The sequence below is a fragment of the Zootoca vivipara genome, chromosome 1 (assembly GCF_963506605.1).
Source record: "Zootoca vivipara chromosome 1, rZooViv1.1, whole genome shotgun sequence".
NCBI lineage: Eukaryota > Metazoa > Chordata > Lepidosauria > Squamata > Lacertidae > Zootoca > Zootoca vivipara.
Genome location: NC_083276.1, coordinates 49,231,231 through 49,255,985, shown reverse-complemented (window position 1 = coordinate 49,255,985; position 24,755 = coordinate 49,231,231). Strand labels below are relative to the sequence as shown.

Below are 24,755 nucleotides of genomic sequence, written 5' to 3'. Positions count from 1 at the left end.
ACCCAGCCTTGCCTTAGAGCCAGCCCTGGGTTTCATACCGGTCCCTTTGTCAGGCTACTGTGACTGGCTGCAACCGTTTGCTGAGTATACATTTGTTGATTTGTTTCTGCAAAATGAGGGAAGTTGTTCTTAAATTAATTGTTTAATTGTTGGCCCAATCATTTGTGGCCTTCACTGAATCAAATGAATTATGATTGGCTAAAGTGAGCCCATCAGATTTCACATTTAATCTCATGTATTCCTTTGTGCTAAATCTCCAGCTATTGTTGGGTTCTGTCCTCTATTAGACTGAAACCTTGCAGCATGGTCCCATTTCTTTCCCTAGCTCAGCAGACTAATTTACTGTGATCTGAAAGCCTCTCTTTTATGCAATCTCTCTTTCCTCTTCTTACTCCCTGAAATCAAGAATAGGGAGGAGAGCTGTTCCCACGACAAACCCGTAAGTCCCAGGCTGAGCAAAGAAGGGGGAAGGAACCAGCTGGGATGAGTCTGGAACCTCCCTCCCTGTGCTCAGTTCAGCCACACCTCTTCCTCTCCAGGGATAAACTGGGGGCAGGGACCAGGATGGGGGGTGGCTGGCTGTCAGGTGTGCAAGTTTGCAGCAGAAGCCTGATCCACGTTATGCTGATTGGTTGGTTCCCCAGGATGCCATGAAGAAATGCTCCTGGCTCCAACTCTAGAGCAGTCTTGCACTTTAAAAACGTTTCCTTTGTTCTACTGGTCAGCCCATGAGTGAGTGTGAGTGCAGCAATCTTAAAAATGGAAAGAGAAGAGGAGGGCTGGGGAACAGACCATACTAGTGACGGAGTTGGCATTTGATTTGCTGCTGTTCACATTTCAGTTGTGAATCTGGACTTACTCCAGAGTTGAGAGAGATGCTGTTAATTTCTCCTTATTGCTATGCCACTCGTCGCCCAAAGTACTGGTGATTTTGTCTTCCTTTTCTCTTGCCTGTCATGGGCTGAGGTGTAATCAGGACTCTGCCTATTCTGTAAGTCTACATCAGGCATCCCCAAACTTCGGCCCTTCAGATGTTTTGGACTACAATTCCCATCTTCCCCGACCACTGGTCCTGTTAGCTAGGGATCATGGGAGTTGTAGGCCAAAACATCTGGAGGGCTGAAGTTTGGGGATGCCTGGTCTACATGGTAAGGCATGCTAAATTCAGCAACCTGGGAATTCAATGCCTCATCCCCAAATTCCTAGTTCCTGTTGCAAATATAGGCTTGAAAATCTGTACATATATCCTCCTCCTCTCCCTCCCTCCCAATACAGTGGTGCCTTGCTAGACGAATTTTAACTCAATTCGTCCTACGAAAAATTTGTCTAGCGAGTCCCATAGGAATGCATTGAAACTATGGGCTCTGGGGGACTGGCGGCAGGGAAGGCAGGCAGGCGCTTGCTCTATTGCCTGCCTGCCTTCCCCAGCCAAGAGAGCTGTGTGCCAGGCGGCAGGGGGGGAAGAGAAGCGGAGGAACGGATCGTTCCTCCACTTCCCTCCCCGCCCGACAGAGCTGGCGGGCGCTGCTTGCCGGGGCTTGTTAAGCAGCGCCCACCGCGCTTCGGCACCGGGGGACGGAGCCGAAGCATGGTGGGCTCTGCTTGAAGCCCTGGCAAGCAGCGCCCGCCGCTCTTCAGCTTCGGGGGACAGAGCCAAAGATCGGCGGGTGCTGCTTGCGGGGGCTTGTACGATCCCAGCTGTGTGACAGGCGGGGTGAGGGAAAGGCGAAGGAACGGATCGTTCCTCCGCCTTTCCCCCACCCCGCCTGACACACAGCCGGGATCAGACGAGGGTCCGATCCCGGCTGTGTGGTGGGGTGGGGGAAAGGCAGAGGAACGGATCGTTCCTCCGCTTCCCCTACCCCGCCCGACAGAGCCGGGATCGGACGGGGCTTCAGAAGCCTCGTCCGATTCCGGCTGTTTGACAGGCGGCAGGGGGGGAAGTGGAGGAATGGATCCATTCCTCCGCTTCTCCCCGCGCTAGTGTTCCGCTGGTCTCTGCCAGTTGCCCCTCACTGCTCGTGGCGACCAGCAGAACACAAAGGGGAACCAGCTGCAGCGCAGGAAGAAGGCAAAGGAAGATCAGCTGACAGGTGCTGACAGCTCATCTTCCTTTGCCTTCTTCCCACGCTACAGATTGTTCCCCTTTTGCTAGAGGAATGCCCTGTAGGTTTTGTGATCGGAGGTTTTTATGGCCACGCTTTGCAAGACGAAGCGGCGGCCATAGAAAACCTCGTCGTCTTGCGAGGCAACCTCCGATCGCAAAACCTATTTGTATAGCGAAAAATTAGTCTAACAGAGCATTAGTCTAGCGAGGCACCACTGTATATACATCCCCTGTCCTGGTTTTAATGAGAAGGATAAATTGTGCCCAGTAAGTAAATATGAGCACACTTCCTTTCTTAGCCTAACATATATAGGTTACAGACCCCATATTTTCTTTTCTAAAAATGCTGATTTGTGTCTCTCTTTTTTTTTAAAAAAAGTATACAGTAAAAGGAAAGATGAAACCCACCTTTGTCTCAATAAGAAGCTCCACATCTCTCTGTTATCAGAGAGGATTTGCTTTAGCTGGGCACTTACGCTTTCCAGAGTTGTGTTGTTCCTGAACTCTCATCAGCATACCTGCAAAGGTGTATCTGTGCTTCCAGCTAGGTTTGGTAACACTAGGAAAGTGCCTGTGCCCCTCTGAGAATGTAGAGTCTTTCAGAGGCAGGCTTGTCGCCAGGCCTTGCAGAGAAGTACTAGTGACTTCTGAGTATCTTCAACCCAATGCAAGTCCCTGTACAAAGCTGCTTCTCAGTCCCTGGCCTCCCTTGTTTTCTGGCCCGTGTGAGCCGCCTGCCAAGGGTCTAAGTCACAGCACAGCCAGCGCTGCTCTCTCCCTCCCCGTGCCCCAGCCAGCCATCTGAGCTGCTAATGCTCTCCTGGTGCAGGGCTGTTTACGCAGCAGCAATGAGATTATATATCAAAGGGGACAGGCATACAAGCCTGCAATCCCCTCTGCAAACAGGCTTAGAGAGACATCCATTCACAGGAGGAAGAGGGTGCCTGGACTGTGCCCAGCCAGGTCTGCAAAAGCCACTTTCCAGTAAAGGTGCAAAGCCAACATATGGGCTGAGCAAGCCCTGCCCACTGCCATCGCTTTGCCATGCACAAAGTGCCTGGGTTTTCCCTTCCATTAAGGAAGGCCTGGCCTCTGGCCTCTTGCCAGCTTCCTGCCGAGGCCTCTCACAGGGAGGGGCAGCAGCCGCAAGTCGAACAGGTGCTCTCGTCTTGGCAAGGGAAGCTGGATTCTTCTCCTGGTGCCTTTTCATCTTCCCTGCACGCAGGCTGATTTGAATAGGCTTTGGTCTGCAGGGGATCACAGGCTCCCCGGAGCCCTGCAGCGAGGGCAGTTCCAGGCGAGAGCTGGGAGGCGCTTTCAGGCAGGGGCCTTGGAGAGGTGGCAGCCCTGCCATGATGAGAGACAGGGATTAGAGCACAGCGGATGAGTTTCTCGTCCCAGGAGACTTTCTTACACATGCAGGAAGATGACCAGCATTTGGCTGGGTTCAGCTAATTGAGGCTGTGGAAGGCTGGCGGCAGGCAGGAGCATTTTCTTGACTGCTGCAGGCTTCTGTGACATGGAGCCAGGGGTGCTGAAGAACCCCATTTCTTGGAGTGTCAGAGAACACAGGAAGTTGCCTTCCTGTGGTCAGACCATGGGTTCATCTAGTTTAGTGGCTCTCCCAGCTTAGCTCCCACCCCAAGCCAACTACATCTTTATTTACCCTCTTGCAAACATGCATCCAGTACATTGTGGGAAGCAGAAAGGGCCAAGGCATTTTTTCTCCACCCCAAGTTGTCTTCTATCAATACTGCTTTGCAGCAAGCAACCAGGCCATCAGGATATCATTTGACACAATTGCGCAATTTATGTGAAGACACAATGGAAAGGCAGCAGCAAGGGTGCTTGCTTTCAGCTCCCCCCCTCCAGGCACCTCAGTGGGTTTATGTGTTAGATTTTCTATGAGGCACCCCTCAGAAGATGACAGCTGCATAGGCACCCTTGTTACAAGTGGCCGAGATCATGTAGCTCCTTCTAAGCAAGAAAACAAGACCAACTCTCTAGCACTGGAAAGAAGAAGTGCAATGTTTGTTATCCGAGCATGCTTTGCTACTGTCAGAAATCAAACCATCGATGGTTCTTTATTTCATTGTTTAGAGCGCAACTTTTCTAAACCAAACTCTGAATTTATTGCCTTGTAGGTCTTGGTCTGAATGCTATAGGGAGGGAGCAGAGCTCTCAGGAAGATAGAATTCCTAAACCAGCATCAAGCCATTAAAATTCACAATGCAAAGTGTGTTTGATGACGTATACATAGTTCCTTAGGCACTAGTAGCAGCAGAAACTTGTCTGTCAATATACAGGTCTGGAGCCAGGAGCAGCACATGTTCCTACCCAGATGCTCAGATGGGAAAGGGGACCTGGTGTGGGAGCTGCCGTCCACGCACAGATCATTCTTGATGAAGCAGGGCATTTAAGAAGTTGCTCCATATATAGTGTTGGAGTTTATATGCAATAGAGCATATAAAAGTTAATCAAGCAGTTAACATAACTGAGTACCCGCATATCTATTGTTTTGGGAAAGAGATTGACCAGCATCGCCTTGACTTAACTGCATGTTCTCAAAGGGATGTATCATCCACTCTGCAGAAGGCTCTATTTGCATTATGAACTTAAGTGTTCAGCTGAAAAGCACACACACACACACTGGACATAGAAGTTGTCAGGTTCTTAAGTGTCAGGCTGATCTTCACCTTGTTGATTTTTTCCTCCTCCAGGTGCTCTCCCAGATAAGGCAGACCTGCTGCTTGACCCACATATGGATCAGGAACTGGAGAAACTGTAAGTCCCTTTCCCAGTGGAGAAAGCAGAGTCAGGCAACATGTCCTTCTAGCTCAGTAGTCTACTCTGCAGTGCCTCTTCCTTCAAGGACATTTCCAGCCTTGCCTGCAGATGCCAGGGACTGAACCCAACACCTTCCGTTTATAAAACATGCATTTTGCCCCTGAGCTACAGGCACAGGTTATGCAGCATGACTCCTCTTTGGATTCGTCTTGGCTCAATGGTGCAGTTGATGAGACAGCAAATTGCCTTTTTAAGCAGTTACTGCTAATTGACATGGAGGACTGGAAGATTTTCCAGCCCAAGTCTAATCCCAACAAACAGTACCTGTGCAAGAGTGCAAAAGGTGTCTCACACAGCAATTTGGCTAGCCACCTTAAAAGAGGCCCAGAGGCTTCTAACTAAGGAGGCAGCCTTAGCTGTGCAAGTCAGAGTCCTGTCATTCAAACAAGAGCAGTTTAGGAAGTGGAAGCTATATGAAGCTCTTGGCTTGTTGCAAACATTAAGTCTTCCATTGCAAGAACGGTGCATGCGGCAGAGCAGCCCTGTGAGGCCAACCTGTGAGCCACATCCCTCCCCCATGTACTAGTGGCACAAGATTCTGCAATGACAAATATCTCAGCGCCATTTTTCTTCCTGCAGGGTAGCTCAGGTTTCCGGGCTCTCCCTTTCCAATTCCAACCCTGCCAGTGGGGATGCGACCAATGTGCCTTCCCGCCCCTCTCTCCGACTCAGCTCCCCTTGGAGGCCTCTCCTCCACCGCCGGAAAATGGATGTGGAAAGCGACGGCTCCACCGAAGAGACAGATTCTTCTGAGAACTGATGGATAGATATGAATGGGAGTACAAGTTTATTTCCAGCCCTTGTAACTGAAGCCATGAAGGCGTTGATGAAACATAGCTGTTTAAGCACCTTCCTCCACAAGCTCAACTTGTGACCTGCTCCTTTTTACTCTTCATCACGATTATAGCTCATGCAATACTTACAGAGCTCCCTCTAACCAAAACTGTTGTTTTCTCCTTATACTGGCAGGGAAATTGGATGGCTAGGCCATGAAAGCTGACATCAGCTGCAGGGTTGGACTGCCCTCTGGTGGCAAACAAGTCGAATTAGCAGAAACGTTCTAGCACTAGAGCAAGTAGTAGCTACCGTACCTTTGAAGAATCAATTCTAATCCCAAAACTATACACCATGAAACATTTTCACCCTCATCCAAAGATAGGAAATATACAAGATGAAGCCTGTAACTCAAAGCACTCTTCTTGTCCTCACGAGATTTATTTTACTTTCTCCTCCTGTATATGCCCTATCTGCTAGTCGGTTAGCTATCCCAATACCTTCCAAGCTTTCACTTCAAAATTGAAACAAGTTAGTTTAAGTTAAGTCACCTGATTTGAAATATGGGGCTAAGCTGCCATACTTTGTGGGATGGCCATTGCCGATGAGCATTTTCAAATGCTTACTGGGCTCTATCGTAGGAGAAAGGAGTAGGGCATTATTTATTAATTTGCAAAGCTTTAAACTTCCCTGGAAACAAAGTATAATATATAGTAAATAAAGCATGTTGTAAAAGGCAAGTAATGTGTCTGAGAGTCATTACAACCTTGAGGGAATGCAAAAGGTGACAATACCACTCAAAACTCCACTGAATCATTGGCAAGTGTCTTCGTAGGGAAGGTACAAAGTTTTTTAAAAAACAGTGAAACAGAAGGTGTTTCAAATCTACTCATTTTTCATAAAGAAAAAAATCAACACAAATTGGTAATCCTTTAAGGCTGCTTTCACACCCAGACTGTGTCCTCTTCACACCTCACCTGAAGTCTGCTATCTTCCCTTCCTAGCCCATGGCATAGAAAGGGGAGTAGCTCTGCCTGCCCCTGGGGTCCATCGGCTCCATCTGAATTTAAAAAAGGAAGTCACAGAAATGGAACACACACGTATTTGATTTTATTCACTTGGGGTGGGAGGGAGAGAATCCATATCACTCCCCTTTGGACCCGCACACACAGCAGAGGCCCAACCTTGGCCACAACAAAGCTCATTAATACTACCGTTTTAACTCAAAGTACACAGACAGCCCAAGAAGAGAACCCTCTTCCAGTCGAGAGCACACTAGGCCAAACCAAAGCTCTGCAAACTCCTGGCCTTGGAAAGGAGCACTTTAAGACAAATTTGCAATAATCAAAGTTAAAACATCAGTGCATTTTCAGAACCCAGGGAGCAAAAAAATGAGAAGTGGAGCAGACCCAGGGGGCGGGGAGATTTCCAGTAAGCCCATGCAGCCATTTACCTTCTTGGGGAAGTGTGCAAGGAGAAAGCAGGTCAATTGCACTAATGAATATGCAGATATGGAAATAGGCAAGATGTTGCTCCATCATAAAGTGGGTCCTCAAGCTACCCTGATAAACCTCATCTCTCTCTCTAGCAAGAGCATCTTATTGAAACCAAAGTCATCATTCCAGTGTACACTTAGTGGTTGATTTCCCAGTGAAGAGCGATTAGACAGACTTGCTACCTTAACAGAATGTACAATAGGCACAACGCAAGTCTTCAGATGAACCCACAGCTGCAACAGCAACTATCATGCAAGGTAAATGTAAAATGGTTACAACAGCAAGCACCGCTTCACGTGGATTGAGTTTCCCACTGTGATGAGGAGATTCTTCTTCCAACAGAAGAACATGAACCAAGGCAGGGGGGAAAGGCATGCAGATGCAAGAGGGGGCTTTGTGGCAGGATACCTTCTGTCCCGAACATCAAAGCAGCATTGTGGGATGGAATAGAGCACTTTCATCTGCTCCTGTTCTTCATCTACACCAGCAAAACTAACTGGAGTCATTTAAGAAAGGGGAAAAAACCAGAATGCTGGGCTAGAAGGAGCAAAGGGGCAGCAGTGAAGCTTCGACAAGGGGAAGAAGCTTTCCTTGAAACTACTTCCTTTCCCCACATGCAGCACACAGATGGGGCCATGATATTCAGGTAGATCTCTCCGAGTAAGCCGGGGACGGGAGGCCAGCAACAGCAGTGGTTGCACAAACAGTGCCAGAGCCAGTTGACTGAGCGGCCACTGCCTTGTTTCATTAGCAGTTTCCATAAAGGTCTGAAAGGAAACCTGAGGGCACAAAGGAGTTGAGGCAACAGGTTATATGAAACAGCAGGCCCAATAACCTCTTCATTCCTCAACTGAAGATGCTCTCTTCGCAACAGCATCAACCCACGGTTCAGGGTGTGTGTGTGTCAGTGTAAGAAATGCATGTTTCCCCAGCTGTCCAGCATATTTGCATAATATTGCAAATATCTTGCACAAGCCCACCCAAGCATGCCTTGATCCTTCGCGGCTTGCTACAGATGGAGGCTTTTAAATCGCTGCTCTCAAAAAGGGATCTAATTATATCACATTGGTTCAAGGCACGGCCAGTAAGAATGACCTTGTGCCAAAATCGGAACTTCCCCCTGTTCTAGAAGACAGTCTAGGCCCTGGGGATTCCCCACCATTCCCCTATTTACTGCCATTTCCATTGGAAGAGTTTCAAACACAGCTTCCTTCTCCCCCCAAACATATTCTGCTAATAACAGCCAGGGGCTGGGGGAAGTGGAAACAGCAGCAGCACAGAGGTCAATTGGCAACCCTTGTGCAGTGCGCAGCAGCAGCAGTAGTAGTGGGGGATTCTCTGGAAGGGCCAATATTCCATTAGCTGAAGGTTGGGGTCATTTCAAATAGAAAATAATGTCCAGAGAGTTTTTAAGTAATTGCCAGGCATGTCCATTTCTCCTTCTCTCCTCAAGCAGCCCCCAGCCATGCTCGGCTAAAAATTAATCCTGTTCAATTCTTCAAGGTGGACTCAAGGTGCAATTGGTGTTTTGCTGATGACCACAAGCTTCAAAGTCTCTCCTGAATCCTCAATATGAGCCATAGCGATCCTAAGAGGTGAGAGAGGGAGGACAGAAAGAGGCAACTTAGCACATTGCCCACAGAAATGATGCCATTTTTCTCAGCACCTGAATAAAGCAGCTAACACCCCCCCCCAAAAAAGTAGTTAAAACTTCAGGCCAAATATCAGAACGTAAAAGTGTTTGCTGGATCAGGTCCATGGCCCATCTAGTCCAGCATCCTGTCCTCATAATGGCCAACCAGATATGGGGAAACCCTCAAGTGGATATGACGAAAGCAAGGCCATCCTACTAAGCTCTGAATAAGAGGCTTATGAACCATGTAAAAGGTTTTGCTGGCAGAGAATTTCCATGCTGCCATCTCAGATCATGCAACATCTCCACTGTAAGCAAGCAGCTGCTCTCACCAATAACATGAGAAAATATCAGGATGAGAACTGGCTGGAGCCCCTGTCATCCCGTCATTTGACAAAAGCAGCTCCTTGCACAGGAGCATTAGGGGAACAGCCCAAGTGTGTAAGCAGGTGAGCTTGAGGTTTGCACACACAGCGTTAAGTGTGGATGAGGCCTGCATTAAGGTTTGCATATGTTTGCATTATCTACCTGAGTCCAAGTAGCTTTGCAAAAGCTGGGAATTTAAATTTAGCATACACGGTGCAGTAATTTATTATCTTCTAGTGACTGACCAGCTAGCTGCTTTAGAAGTGTTGTAAACTTTTTGACCCCTACATGAATGGGAATGAAACAAAATCCACGGACAAGACATCACACATGGCTTCCAGGATTGTAACCTTCACTATCAGAGTTCGAACCCTGCGCGTGGCACTTAAAGCCTCTTGCCATGACTACACAACAGGTGTGCTACCTCACCTGAAGAGAGTTCATCACACCATTGGCTAGAACAGCCATCTTCCCAGCAACAGACTTCACCCCTTGCTTGAACTGGGCAATATCAGCAGCAGGCAGTACATTTCCAATTGAAACACCACCTAGAGAGATGTAAGGAAAACACCACCATCAGAGAGTTCAGCTGTATGAGGAAGATGCTCATCTTATGGTAGAGGCCTTGCTGGCTGAGATCCTAGGTTGGGAAATCCACTATGAGATCCTGTAAGCCTGAGTCAGATATGTAATCTGCTCAGAGATTTGACACTCAAAAGTCAGCCGAGCCCATCCCTTTCTAAGTAATAGGTGTTAAGGGCCACACCAGTCCCTTGGTGACAGAAGAAAACCCGTCTCTCAAGTTGTTTGCTGACATACCCGAGTTCCCTGTCTCAGACTCTCCAAACAGATCAGCAGAGCTGATGGCATTGCTGCCAGAGAGTTGTTGGAGTCGGGATCTGGCCTCATACTGGAAAGAGAAAACAAAATAAGACACAGGAAACAGAAGCTGGTGGTTGCCAGGTGATGGGTGGGAACAGCTTGAAGACAATCATCCAGCACTTGCCTCTGCATCGGCTTCCCGCCCAAAGAACATGTCGGACGAGATGGCTTTGGCCCCAGCAAACTTCTGTCGAGCTTCACTGGACTCTACTACTGAGATCTTGCTCTCTGTCTCTCTTCTGTTGGTGGGTCTGAGTGGAGGGGAAAGGAAAGCACTGTAACAGCAATCCATAGAGTCACAACCCAGTGCACAGTATTTGGCCATGGCGAGAAAGTGGAACCCCATCTGTTCAACTCCAAGTTAGTTGGATGTCATAAGCCCCCTCAGCTAAGAGCTATGTCATACACTGGATTGATTCACACAGCACATTAAACCATAGCTGAAACCCAGCCACAGTTTTAAATGAATAAGCAGTATGTCATGTTGCAGGCTGTTCCAAAGTTTCCACAGCACTCTTCCTGTTCCTGATGTGTCACAGTCAAAACCAGGCAGAGTTGGGTCTGTAGGCCTCATAATTTGTTTCCCCCAAAGAAACCACAAGTAGCTTGCCAAGAACAAACCTTTGTTACTGCTTGTAGCTTGGAGACAAAACAAATTTCAGGCCATGATCCAGAAGCTACAAGAAGCCAAACTCTGGCTTGTTTTGTCCACAGCAGGAGCAGGAGCAGGGAGTGCAGTGAGAACCTTTCAGCAGCACATTTAAGGCACATTGCTTGTTCACATTAAGCCACAGGTTTAGTGTATCATTTTTCTAAACTATGGTTTCTGCAGTGTGTAAACCTGGTCACTGTTTTCCACAGTTAAACAAAGACAAAAGCCCCCTACTCTCATCAGCAACTGAGAATCACTCAAGCGACCAGCATTTCTCAATGGCTTAGTCAAAGCATTGCTCTGAGATTCACTGCAAATTGATTGCAAATGTTGTTGTTATTACATTTATACCCCAGCTTTCCTCCTGGGAGCTTCAGGTGTCACATATGTTTCTCTCCCTCCCTGTTTTATCCTAACAACCACCCTGTGGGATAGGTTAGGCTGAGAAACAAGGCTACTTGTGAACATCTCCGAAGTTTTACTCCATCAGACCACAATACGATGCCATTTTGGACAGTGCTTGAGGCAAAATGCCTTGGGAAAGCCTAAGAGGCCTTTTTGTTAAGTGCTGGTTAAAGAGCAGTCATATATGTCCCTGAACAGTTTCTTCAAGAAACTCCTTTCCAGATGGGACTCCACTCATCACTTTTACCTTTCACCAATGGGCCGAATACTGGAGATAGTGATGTCTGTCTCCTCTTCCCCTTTGTCAATCCCCCAGGTGTTGTCTGTTTCCCACTGCGAGCCAAAAGCATCTCCTAATGAGAAGGGATTATCTTTGTACCTATGAAAAAAAATGAGGGGAGATTTATCCAGGCCAGATAAAGAAAAGCTGGGCAAGAGCAAATGGCACTGCAACCACTCAGTCTTACTTGGGTGGTCCGGATGTGAAACTTCCAGTGTCTTCAAACAGATCCAGCTGGGACCGAGAGGACTTTGCAGCCACTGGTGTTTCTTGTTCTATCATTTGCATCTCGGAAAGGACAGAGTGCGAGATGGAACTAGGAGGAAGAAGCACCAAGATGAAACGCTACTGGCAGAGCCCAACACCTACTTCTCACCATTAGAACTACATTGGCTCAAAAGTAAGGCCCAAGTCAATCTAGTCTACCTCCCTTTAAAGGAGCTCAAGGTGTTACTCATCAAATTCTGCAGGCAGCCTCCCATCCTGTCACTAACCAGACATTCTGGCTTTTCAGAAAGGCAGCTACATCACTTCATTCAGGCTGTGCCCTGAGCTAGTCAGAATGTAGAGATCATGGCAAAAGCAGATGTGAGACTTAAGACTGCAAGCAGGGGTTTCTCATTGCTAAAACCTATGCTATATACAGTCTGGGCGGGTAAGAAATAAACAATGAGGGAGCCAGGACAGTGTCTCATTTTCTAAAGATATAAATTTCATTATACCTCAGATCAGATTCTACAAGATGGAAAGGCAGAAGAGCCACCCAGGGCTGAAGATCTACAGGAAAGAAGCAATCTTTTGATTGGGGCAAATATAGATTACATTTGAGGCTAATACTCAGGATTCACAAGCCATTCCAAATAGAGTAGACTAGAACTCTTGAACCACAATCTCCTGCCTATTGAGACAGCAGCAACTAACCCCCCCAAGCGATCTTGGGGCAGATGTTACACTAAAATCTACCCACTCAGCACATTCTCCTTGTTCTTCATGTATAGCAAATACCTCCTGGACACCAATCCCATGCCCAGTCTCTCAGCTTGTTCACGCTTTTTTCCTTCCAGGTTCTGGAGTTTCTTCTCCTCCTTCTTCCGATCAATCTGCAACTCCTGGTATGCCAATCTCATTGAGGCAACTCTGAGGGAGACAACAAAATCAACTGGCAGGGGAGTCCACAATACATATAAACTACCCACCTATCTCATCATTCTGAAATGAGGAAATGGGTAAGCAGGACAGACTTTACGTACTCAAAAAAGCTCAGGCCCGGGCAGGACAATACTGATTTAGTCCTGACTTTGTTAGGTGCCAATTGCTTCATGATTCCATGCCAAATACAAGTGTTCCTGTGAGAGGAAGCTTGTCCCAATAACTTTGCATGCAAACATATACCAGATCCTAACTTGAGGATGCTGCAAGTGTGCCTCACTTACAGGGACTCCTCAGCTTGCTTCTTGCACTCTGCAGCCTGTTGTTCTCTCATCTTTTCAGCCACATGGGCCTGTCGTTCAATTTCAGTGAAGCTCTGGCTGCTCACTTTTTGAGCTCCAAGACCCTTTTTGGCCCCCAGCTGGAAGAAACAGAAGCAGAATAAAGGTTCCAAGAAAAGCCACAGTGGAGCCTTTAAAATGGCAAAACTATGGATCATATACTGCAAACGATGCACAGAGCGCAGAGAGAGTCAATGAACAAATCTGGCCAGTTCAAGACAAATTTGAGAGGCCCCTCCAAATGCTGAAAGGGATGATTTAAAGGATGGGTGGATGTGGACTGGGGAGCAAATCTTTATCAGAAAAAAAACAGATGTGTGTAGTTAGAGAGACAAAGTCCCTCTCAGCAGACATACCCCTTTCTTTGTAGCACCTGGCTTCTTCTTTCCAATGAGTGAAGGTTTTATTTCTGCAACAGGGGAAAAAAATGAATGAGCAGACATGAAAGACAGCAAGAAATCTGCTGTTAGTCCCAACACTAGTAGCAGTTATTTAAGGCTTTTGTGGCACAAGGAAAGCTATGCCAAGTGTGCCAGATGCATAGTTAATACACCCAACAGCTCTGGCAGCAGCATAGAGAAATCCAAAGGCAGTATGACAGGCCACACCATGCAATTTCAGATTAGCCGCTTTGTGGTCCCCCTTCCTGAGTTGAAAAGGCAGCATAAAACTGTTGGGAAATTCTGTTCCACCATAAGGCAGATGTGGGACTGTTGCATGTCACATGTCTGTAACACACACCAGCATTGCCTGCTGGGAACTTCTGTTTGTGTATTACTTTCGGTTTTGCTTGGACACGAAGGAGATCAGACATGCTTTCCTATCGTCCTGAATTGCTTTTAATAAACTGCTTGTAAATATGCTTACACAAGCCTCTCGTGCTGGTTTCTGAGATAGTGTGCTCAGGCATTGATGCCTGGGTCGCTGAATTACGTTGCTGCACCAAGGGGCGGAGATCGGCTGGTAAGATCGGCCAGCAGAGCTGGAGCCAGCTGGGGACCTGCCAGCTGCCCCGTTTCCTTGGTGGCATGCCAACAAAAACCATGCCAAGAAGTGGTGCTTCAAAGAATCTGGTTTGAGAAACTAGACTTTGACTTCCCAATATGTTAAACTGGTGCCTGAGAAGCCAAAGGGTGCCTGGTAGATCATGAGCTCAGGTTGGCCTTTGGAGAAGAGCTCTAGCGGCAGCAAAGCACCGCTGTAGGACTGAAGCTGCATTCTCTAGGGAGGCTGCTCAGTATTCCTAAAGCAGATAGCAACGCAAGTGCCTCCTTGAAACGAGCCACGTGTGTCCAGTTGGCTGACTGCAAAGATAGCAAAGAGCAGGATGGATCCTCTCAACTTCACTACTGAGGAAGATCAACTTCCTTGAAATGACCATTTGAATGTACAAGACAGACAACCCCTGGCCTGAAGGCAGAACCACATAAAGAGAAGGCAGAGGCAAGGCACCACAAGTAGCCAGTGCAGGCCCTTAGCCAGTTACCTCTGGCAGGAGCAGCCCCTTGCCGAGACAGACACATGGATGCGTCTGAGGAAGAAAAAGACATGTACATGTTGGAAATTAAAATGGTACGTTCTAGGTATAGTCTGGGCTTAGGAGAGATCAAAAGACATCCTCCACGAGAAGGCCCAAGCAAAATTGCAGGCACAGGATAGTGGCACCTATAGGCCAGAATCAAGACATTGTGGTTTATTGGACCAGGCACGGATCCTGTGCACGCAAGCTCTCTCTGCCCTTCTCAACATACACACTGCTTTGATGAAGGCAACTTAGTTCATAGTGACATCTGATCCAGAAACTTTAAGGTCCTCCTCCAAACCAAATCCAATTCTAGTTTCATATTCTTGAGCCCGTAAAGCAGTTTCCCCATTTTGATGTCAAGGGAAACTGGTTAGAACACAAGGTATATTTGCCAAAGTTGAATGGATTTGGGGAGGAGGAGCAAACATGCATGTAACTATCCCTGGTCCAATACATCATGGTTTAGCAGACTGGATTGTTAAAATCAGAATCAGATCAGAGTCTTCAGTAATGGCTAGTTCCTTTTGACGAATAAGTCAGTAATAGTTCTAATTTGCATTTATTCGATTGATACTACCCCAGTCCCCCTGGTGAATTATTACTTTTGACCTAAACAAACACTGGAATCTCAAGGTCAGAAGGAATGGGCCATCCAGAAATTGCAGAATATATTATATGCTGATACCATATATGGCAATAGTCTCCAATATTGAATAAAATCTTTTTCTTAATTCTGTGCAAGGATGAATGGTCATCTTCATATTTGAAGGCCGTTATACTGATGGAGCAGATTTGCTTCTTGATACTGTGGAGGGTAGGGTCCAAACCAACAAATTAAAATTACAAGAATGGGGATTGTGACTAAAAATTACGAAAAGCTTCCTGATGGAACAAGCAGCTGACAGATGAACATACTTGTGTGGAAGTGAGAGTCTCTTTTGTTAGAAATCTCTAAGCAGATGTTAGATCACCCATCTGGCATGGTTTCAAATTGGATGAGGGACCACATATTGAGATTCCTGCATTGCTGGGTCAATTCTCTAATTTTATGCCTAACGGCCTATTTCCTCTACCAGCCAGTTAGACTAGATGATGTCTAGGTATATTCCAACTCTATAGTTCTAATTTTCAAAAGCCAAACTTAAAAGTGACCCAATTCCTCCTCCAGAGTCAGAAGCACTGGCCTCCCTTACCTGATTCAGCATCTGAAATAAACTCTGTTGTTAATGCAGACCATCTATTCAAATTAAATGGTGAGCCACTGAGACATTATGTTTAACATAATAGGAAACAGGGGAGCTTACACTTACCAAGAGACCCTTTAGGAGAAGTGCTCAGCAGGTCGATAGATGGACCCTGGTCAGCCTCTATGGGCAAGAGCACAAACACTTCATCAGCCCCAGGCAACGTGATCACTGATGTGGGTTGATGGGAACTGTAGTCCATCAATGTCTGAAAGACAGAGGTTCCCCACCCCTGCCCTATAGGAAATGCAGGACTCCTTAACTTAAGTCACGCAACGTAAACACCCTTTTCCAAGAGAAAATAAAATGTTCACTTCAAGAGAACATGGGTATGGCTGCCAAACGTTGCGGAGAGATGCCACAACATGCATGCAACAATGAGGCAATTCTTCAATCCTCTATATTGACCCATGTGTTGCACTGCACAGATCCTCTGCTCATCATCCATCCTGAGAACAAGCAAGATGAAGTGTCTTTCCAGCCAGGCTAGAAAGATTCAATAGGGGAAAAGGAGCTAAATAGCGATACTCACGTTGAGCTTCATTATTCTCAGTAGACTTTGCTGTTCTCTCCAATTCTAGTGAAGGCTCTACTGTTCTCTGAACTGGCTCAGCCACATCCCAGGTATTACAAGCCTTAAAAGAAAATGAACTGGCCCTCAGGAAGATGCAACAATTTGGATCAGACAGTACAAATAGATCAAACTCAGGAACCCTTGATTAACAGGATATGCATTTCAAACGTGTAACACCCAGTAAGCATTAACAGTGTTCTCAAGTATTACAAGGTGGCTTCTTGTGGGGAAATGTGGAGCCAAGCCGGTCCCATATCTTTAGACATAATCTCCTCCGTGGCAAGAAACAGTTTTGTAGAAGAAAACCCAATCCCTCTACAATCCTAAGCAAGCTTAAGTAGATGCTACCCTGAAATCAATGGAACTTCCAGTTTAGGGTCAAAGTGGAAATCTGCCAGTCTTGCCCCTGTACTAGAGAGAAGGTATTCTAGACAGGAAAGACATAAGCTATTGTAAGAGAGAATTGTCTTGTTGAACAAAAACCAAGAGTTCAACTAGTTCAAAACTTCATTTCTAGGAAGCTCAGAAGCAGTGCAGAAACTAAAAGCAATCATCTCTTTGAACCCAGGATTCAGTATCTGGAAGTATACTGCCCCTGAGCAAGGTCAGGGTGAGGGGATCCCAAGGAAAGAGCCCTGCTTATCCTTTGTGAACAAAAAAAAGGGGGGTCTGTATCTCAGTAGAACACAGGCTCTGCATGAACAGGAATCCCAGGGTCCATCTCCAGTTGGAGGGTTGTGGGTGGCGGGCTAGGAAGACCACCTCTGACTGGAGAACAGCCAACACTCAAATCAAAGAAGACTGAGCCAAACAGACCACTGATCTGACTCCGTGGCCATGTCACACCAAGTCAGTTCATGGATTAGCCTGAACACACTGGCTCCCAAAGAGGAGGCTGCAGCTACTTTGCTCCTCCTCAGGCTTTTTAGGTCAGTACAGCACAGCTTGTCATTCAAACCTGGGACTATGGTTAACATCTCTCTTCCTTTTAACTATGATCTGTGGCTGAAAAATTTCCTAAGGTTACAGGTGGTGGTTAAGGAGGAGTGATCTTCACCACAATCCAAGCCAAATCCTGATTACTGTGACATGCAAACTAGGCCAGTTTACATGTATGAATGTAAACAACCAACTCAAGGAGGCAAACCTAGTGAATATAGCAGGTCCAAACCACTGAGCAGCACAGCCCCTCCAACTTGATCTATGTAAGTCACAGAGTTTTGGATCAAATACATTTATGACCTGTAGTTCCCACATCAATGAAGGTTTCTGGTGGAAAGGGGCAATCCAAGTTGGCTCAACACACCTGTGTATGTTCCAAGAAGAAATCAGCATCACTCTTTTCTGGGGAGTGGCCTGGAGTTCCACTCAGCCCATCAATCAGGAGCTGAAAAAAGAGAAAATAGTTTGTCATATTCAGTAGCAAGCACCATGGTCCCTGATCCTTCCCAACAGCAAAGAGGCTCATCTGCACTTACATCATTCCCATACTTGGCCATCGCAGCAGCTGCCAGCTGCCGGATCTTCTCCCTGTACATCTGGGCTGTGCGGCTGTTATACTTGGCACTGGCATCTGTGGTGGTGCAACCATACTGGCGGAAAAAGGCAGTCTGGCGGAGGTGGAGAGGAAATTTAGTTGCAGTCCAAAATTAGAAAAATGAATAGCAAATGAAACTAACGGGTGACTTCCTGCAACTAAAGGACCCAATTCCAGACACAGACCTGCAACAATTCAGATTTCTCTTGGAAGCAGGAGTTTCAGGAACACAGGCCACCATGTCCTTTTATTTTATAAGCAGGTTTGATAAACAAGTATTTATTAAGAAAACACCAACCACCTGACTATGGCATCTACCAAAGAGGAGCATGGTAAAAAAGTCCAGGCATGCAACCAAAGATCATCAACTTCAAATGGCTCCTTACCGCATTGGCATTGCTACCCACTTGCATACACCTCAGCTGAAACCAGCTCCAGTTGAAATCAAGCTCTGTGGACCTGACAAGAGAACAAAACCTGGAGTCAGTATCTCAGAAAAGTTCGCCAGATGAGGCTCAGAAGGATTTGAACAACATAATGCACAATGCAAGCAGATCTTTGGGAATATATGAGCTAGTTAGTGCCCCTGAACCAATAAATATCTCCCATGTCAGTTTCTGGGTGAGGGCAGTGGCCAGAGGTGTCCTTGGGCCATTGGGCAAGGAGATGTTGTATCAGTGCCTCTATAACCAGGAGCAAGGACCAGAAACTCAAAAAGTCTGCTTTGCATTGCCTTTTGCACTGCACCAGTGACTCCCTTTGTGGCCATCAGGGTCAGATCTGCTCTGCTCCACTCCTCCTCCTCCTCCATTGGTCCATCTGTCTACCTTACTCCCTCCGCTCTCTGCTTTCCCTTCTGCCCCCTTCCTTTTTCCTCCTTCTGCAACTCTTACCCGGCCCCTGTCTTTCTTCCCTAAGCCTTGCTAGGCACTCCACTCACTCTTCTGGCTGAGAAGGGGGCACCACAGGGTTGCTGAGATGGCCCATGCCAGCAATTGGATTCCTCTGGTGAGGCACTCAGATTCCTAGCCACTCCAAGCCTTGGTGGGGGCCAACCTAGCCAACCTCTAGGTACACCCGTGGCAGTGGTTCATGTGTTACCAGAGCTTTGACCCAGTTATATTTGGCTGCTTGAACTCTTTCAATCTGGCTTGTCAACCAGAGTAATTTCAGACTGAATACAAAGTAGTGGATACACAATAATTCAGATGCAAGGAGAATATGTTTTGAACACACGAGCAAAAAGACTCTTCAGATGTATCCAGCTAACATGCATTTATCTTTTTTCCCCCCAAGAAACACACAAAAATACCAAGTGGACAAATTTTTGGATTGGGGAAAAACAAGCACACACAAAGGAAGGCAGCTTGCTTCTCTTGCGATCTTCTGTTGAGGCCCTGCTCTGCCTTCTTTATCAGGAGTGCACCATGAAAGAATTAAGGAGGGGTTTTTCAGTGGTGGTACCCTGGCTATGGAATACCATCCCCCAAGGAGGAGTGCCTGGGGCCAACTTTACAAGGTTTTAGATGCCAGGTTTTAGATTCAGACACTTTTATTCAACTAGGTATTTTAAAATGTATATATGTCTCAACATGTTTTGAGCTTTTGTTCGTTTTTTTTGAAATTGTATTATGAATTACATTAGCAAATGTAATTCATAATACATTGGAAATCTGATCCAATGAAAGGAGGGACTGTATAGAAAGGTTCTAAATAAATAAATGGCTAATTTTGAAGGATACAAGACTCATCTCAGTATGTGGTGGTCAACAATACTTTGAAGAAGTGTTTGTACGCTCTGAAATAATGTTTCCTCCCTCAAAAAGAGATATCGGGGGAGGGATCTCTGTTGTAGAACAGGATATGTTTACATGCTCTTTTTATTGAAAATCAATTTAAAATATTTTTTAAAGCAGCAGCAGTGTTTGTACTGTTGAAATAGATGTGATGGCTTTAGCACTGCTGTCCAGCAGCTCTGCAGAAACTTCTTTCACATGTTCTTCAAAGCCTTATCGAATTTGTGTACATACACGGGTGGCGCTGTGGGTTAAACCACAGAGCCTAGGGCTTGCCAATCAGAAGGTTGGCAGTTCGAATCCCCGTGATGGGGTGAGCTCCTGTTGTCCCTGCTCCTGCCAACCTAGCAATTCAAAAGCATGTCAAAGTACAAGTAGATAAATAGGTACCGCTGCAGCAGGAAGGTAAACAACGTTTCCATGCACTGCTCTGGTTTGCCAGAAGTGGCTTAGTCATGCTGGCCACATGACCTGGAAGCTGTACGTCAGTTCCCTCAGCCACTAAAGCGAGATGAGCGCCGCAACCCCAGAGTTGTCAGCGACTGGACCTAATGGTCAGGGGTCCCTTTACCTTTACTTCTTCTTTTTTTAATTATATTTTATTGATTTTATAGTAAAAAAAAAACAGACATACAAAAGAAATACTACATAACATATTTACCACTGACTTCCGCCCACCCTCCCAGAGCCCTCTCCTCCCACCAGAGGGACCCCCGAAAGGCAGGCAGCCGGCAGTGTTTCCTTTTGTAGTTGAATTTCTCCCCCACCCCTCCCCCCCTCCCCAGAACACCCCCCCCTGCCACCGAGAGGCTCTAAGAGAGGGAACGAAGGGGGGGCATCCGTCCAACCAGTTTCCAAAAAAAGGAAAAAAATACCAAAAGAAAAAAGGAGGGGGGGCAAAAAGGAAAAGACCCCCCTAAAAAGAAAAAGATAAAAAAGAAAGAAAAGGAAAAATAAAACTAAAAACTAAAGAGGAATAAAAAGAAAAAAGAAAAGAAAAAGGACCTCCCCAACCTCCCCCCTATCCCGACTTCCATTTTCAATTCTTATTTAGCAAAATTCTTAATCCCATTCTATTACTACAGAAAAAAAGAAAAAATTACCTTATGTTATAAAAGCTATCCCAATTTTTAAATCCTCTTAATCAAACTAAATTAATATTTCCAAATCTTTTCATAATCAAATCTACTCATTACCTTTTTTTTGACCAGCCTATTTTTTTCCCTCCAAGGAACCTCTTTATTATTCTTACTTTCACAAATTTTTAAATATCATTATTATCCCCTCCCCACCCCGGTCACGGCCTTTCCCTTCCAGTCCAGCAGGTTCCAAAGTCGTCAGTCCAGTTATCAGTCCTTTTTGTCTGTCCTGAATAGTTAAATATTCAATCTTCCTTCAACCCACCCCCTTCCTAGCCAGATTCAAAGTCCAAACCCCTCTATCTCCCCCTCCCCAGTCTTCTTTTCTTCTTTGCCGTCCATTTTTCTCATGGGTGTTCTGTCTCTCCTGTGACTCTTGCATTATTGACTCCTGTGATCCGTCTTTATTCTTTTGATTTTCCTTTTTCCCGTCGCTCAGATCATACGGCCATTCCCCATCCTGTACCCTTTTTCCAGTTAAGACCTTTTCCTGTAATTCTTGTGTTCTTTCTTTAAACAACTCCTCTTTTTGCAAATCTTGCTTCTTTTCATTTGGTAAGTCCCGTTCTCTGAGCTCCTGTAAGTCTTGGTTTATTTCCAGCAGTTGTTGCTGAGTCTTGTACGTCTCTATTCTGAATTCCCATAAGAGTCTTATCACTTTGTCCTTGAACGCTGATGTGTGTTCTTTTGTTGCCATTTTCCCAGCTTACTGTGGGTGGAGCGAGGCTTGAGAGCCAGGAGATGGTTACAAAAGACATATATTGTCACAAATCCAAACTGGAAACTGTATATAATCCGCAATATGTAACTTCAACTTTAAAATTATTTCAAACAGTCAGTCAAAGAGTTTTTAAGTATCAAATCCTTGTTAACATCCATCTTCGCAAACAGCTTACTGTCCTCTCCGGGCTACCGATTTCGGGGTGGAGAGAAGCTCTCCCTTTCTTGAAATGCAGGGAATATTAGCCTTGAAATAAATCTCACCCCTGTACCCTGCCTCCGAAGGCAATTCTTTAAAATAATCTCTGAAGGAGTTCAGATAATATACTGCTTTTCGTCGGCACTGGTCTCCCTTTTTATTACACTGCTTCTTAAATCAATCAGCGGGAGAAGGTGGCTTCCGTTTTTTTCCCTTACTCCCGTTTACCAAATTGTAGTCCAATATCGTGGTATAATGTTTTCAAGCTTTACTCACGGGTTCCAATTTTCCGAATCAGCAAATTTGGAAGAATCTGCCGCTCACCACCACCGGACTCGAAGCTTCACTTCGCTGAGGTAACGCTGTTCTCCAAAATGGCCCCCGCGACTGCAACCCTTTCGCTCCGGGGCTCTTATTAGAGCTCACCAGAGGATCGGGGAATCGCTAAAAAAATGGGGCACCGCTGGAGCTTTGTTTCCAGAACGCTCTATCTGGAACTCTTTTGGGGCGCTGCGGCGTTTTCGCAGCCTTCCCCCCCCTCAGCAAAGCTGGGCTGTCTCAGCACTCGAGACAAGCCCCGCCGGCCAGATCGGGCGACAAACCGGAAGCCCCTTTACCTTTACTTCTATAGGCTCATAAATACAGGAAGAAATGGCCATGAAAACCACCAGAGATAATTATGCACTCCAGAGCTTGGAAAAGCTGTTGTACCCATACTTTGTACATTCATTTATTTAAATAAAATTTCAGAAGTACAAATGATTCTAGCTGGCAGTCTTCTAACCAATGAAAGTTTCCCCTAGATGTATGAATTTCATTTCTCCTGATATGGTACTGTCAGCCATGAGATACCATACCCAGAAATCAATATGTATCAAATATCTCACATTTCTGTCATATGACACAGCAGCCAGAAGAAGCTATGTACTTCTTGCTTTGCTATAATTGCATGGTCCTGCTCCAGCACAGAATTCTACTTTCCTTCTGTTCACCGAGGACAAACAGAGAGCATTTCAGGTAAGGAACTATTATAAGAGCCAAAGAGCTTATACTGTAAGAACAAGAACTAGGGCTAGCTAGCTAGCCTGTGTGAGTAATCCGATACTCTCACAGAAGTAGGTCAGGTAAAGGGTGAGTGCAGGCTTTGAAGCTTCACAAATGTATTGAAATGAGACAAATACTTCAATGTACTGTACAGTATTAGAAGACAACAGCAGCAACAACAACAACAAAGCACCTTAAAGGGTTGGTTCAAGCATGTTCACAGCTCAGTTTTTATATAACATACTTTACATGTGCAATAAAGTCAGAGATCGTGTTAGAGATGGGCAGCTTTTATGATCATTGCACATGATCTCAAATGTAAAATATTTCAACAGAAAGCAGCGGAGAAGTGTCAAGTGGTGGAAAATTCAAGTATGAAATTAGTCTCAGTGCACTGCAGTGAACACTTGTTATTTTTATACATTGCGAAGGAAGGAATCTAGAGAAGATCTACAGAACTCTAACACGGCCCCCAACTCCAACGTTTTCTTCCATAGATGTGGAAACAAGTTTTTAAGCAAAGGAATGATTGTAGCAACTCTCTTCCTTCCATAACTAATCACTAGGATTGTTGCGTGGCAAACAGAAACATTTCCTGCAATGATGATTCCCCTCTTTTTGAATTTCCCTTCAAATGCTGTATACGTACAAACAAGTATGCACTCACTACAACACAAAATATTAACTAATGCCACCTATAAAATGATGATAATACCAGAAAGAAACAGACAAATCTATCACTCAATTTGCAGAAGTATATGAATAGATTAAATAGTGCAAACTTGTATGCAGTCACACATCATGTGCAAAATAATTTTTTTATTTCATAGCAATCAGCAGTGCATTTTCGGAGTATCATAACTACATCTGTAGAAGAACGGAAAAGTATAAAGAAGTTCATTCAATATTTGTCTAACTACGAAAATAGCCATCTCTTGTTATATGTCATCAGGAACAAACTTCACCACAAATATATTCCAGTGCTTTTTTCTGGGGGTACTCAAGGGTACCCAGTAATAGCAACTTTTCTTTCCAGGTGTTAAAAGTGTGTCACTTATTGCAACAACTTCATGGTGAGTACCAATCTGTATAATGAACTATATCAATACCCTACCTGTTTTCAAGCAGCAGTACAATGAACAAGTGAGAGAAAGGGGATTAGGCTATTCTTAGGATTCTCAAAGATTACCTAATCAAACACGCTGTACAGCACAAGAGTCATTTTAGGAGTAAGTATAAGTACCACAATTACACAAGACACTGGAGCTGCACACAATGAACCACTCTGATCGTTGGTCCCCATACGACTAAAGCAGGGAACCTGTATTTCTCACGTTCCTCATCTTACCCCTCAAAAAAACCAAACCCTCGTACTTACCGGATAAAGCTGAGATGCACACCCAGCGACCGGTGAACCCCAGAGCAGTCAATACAGAGAAACACTCCATAGGTGATGCTGGCCCAGCTCGGGTTCTTCGCACCGCAGTCAAAGCAGGACTACAAGAAACAGAAGAGACGCTAGGAGGAAGACCAACAGGGAGCCACCGGGAAAGGAGGGAAAGCAGGCCAGCTTCCTTATACGGAGCCAGTATGTCTGGCCTGGCGCTAGTGACTCTTATGACGATTCTTTCCCCACCCTGTAGCTTGAAACAAGGGGACTGCGGGGATGAAACGGGCCGCTGTGCTTTGAGGGGACGCAAGTGCCGTCCTCCTTCAAGGTCTCAAACCTCACGGCCCCAGCCCTGCCGTAAGTGGACAGGGGGCTGCGGCGGTGGCAGAACCGAACCGGAAGGGGACGGTGGGGAGGGAAGACACTGGGCCGGTGGGCGTCTGCCATCGGGAACAGCGGCCAGAGAGACACTCCAGAGCCTCCTGCCTCAACTCCCCGCGGTCGGTACCTTGTTGGGAGGCGCAGACCGAAGCCGCTTGAAAAGGGTCTGAATCTCCGCCTTGCTGGGCCCGGCCGCCATGTTTTCTTTTTCCCAGCACCCACCGCGGTCGGCAACAGGTCGTCGCGGGGACCAATCCGCGCGCGGGGTGTTTCC

At 46.0% G+C, this 24,755-nt stretch overlaps 2 protein-coding genes across 3 annotated transcripts in view; one reads left to right on the top strand and one right to left on the bottom strand.

The window, feature by feature from the left end:
* The window catches only part of CSTPP1 (centriolar satellite-associated tubulin polyglutamylase complex regulator 1), a 117,411-nt gene extending 110,943 nt beyond the window's left edge, over positions 1-6,468 (top strand). Inside the window, exons 8-9 of the mRNA XM_035115058.2 lie at positions 4,828-4,891; positions 5,534-6,468. Coding sequence (XP_034970949.2) covers positions 4,828-4,891; positions 5,534-5,714 — 245 coding nt within the window. The 3' untranslated portion in view covers positions 5,715-6,468. The remainder of the gene's footprint in view (positions 1-4,827; positions 4,892-5,533) is intronic.
* Positions 6,469-8,534: 2,066 nt separating this feature from the next.
* ARFGAP2 (ADP ribosylation factor GTPase activating protein 2) lies at positions 8,535-24,746 on the bottom strand. Of its 2 annotated transcripts, XM_035114961.2 has the most exons (17): positions 24,609-24,746; positions 24,089-24,207; positions 18,199-18,271; positions 17,754-17,885; positions 17,582-17,662; positions 16,234-16,336; positions 15,768-15,824; positions 14,419-14,463; positions 13,289-13,341; positions 12,876-13,012; positions 12,448-12,579; positions 11,630-11,758; positions 11,410-11,541; positions 10,230-10,356; positions 10,043-10,133; positions 9,653-9,771; positions 8,535-8,812 (listed from the first exon to the last, which is right to left on the bottom strand). In XM_035114961.2, the coding sequence occupies exons 1-17, from the start codon at positions 24,678-24,680 to the stop codon at positions 8,792-8,794; spliced, it is 1,623 nt and encodes a 540-aa protein (XP_034970852.1). In that variant the 5' UTR covers positions 24,681-24,746; the 3' UTR covers positions 8,535-8,791. The 2 variants fall into 2 exon arrangements, with proteins under 2 accessions (XP_034970852.1, XP_034970861.1); XM_035114970.2 differs by lacking the exon at positions 14,419-14,463.
* Positions 24,747-24,755: the final 9 nt, after the last annotated feature.

Coding starts and splice junctions, on each gene's coding strand:
- ARFGAP2 (XM_035114961.2), bottom strand. CDS start 24,680: ATGGCGGCCGGGCCCAGCAAGGCGGAGATTCAGACCCTTTTCAAGCGG. Junction 11,759..12,447: donor ATGGGATTGGTGTCCAGGAG/GTATTTGCTATA, acceptor TCTTCCTCCTAG/TTCCATCTCGCACTCTGTCC. Junction 11,542..11,629: donor TTCACATCCGGACCACCCAA/GTAAGACTGAGT, acceptor TTTTTTTCATAG/GTACAAAGATAATCCCTTCT.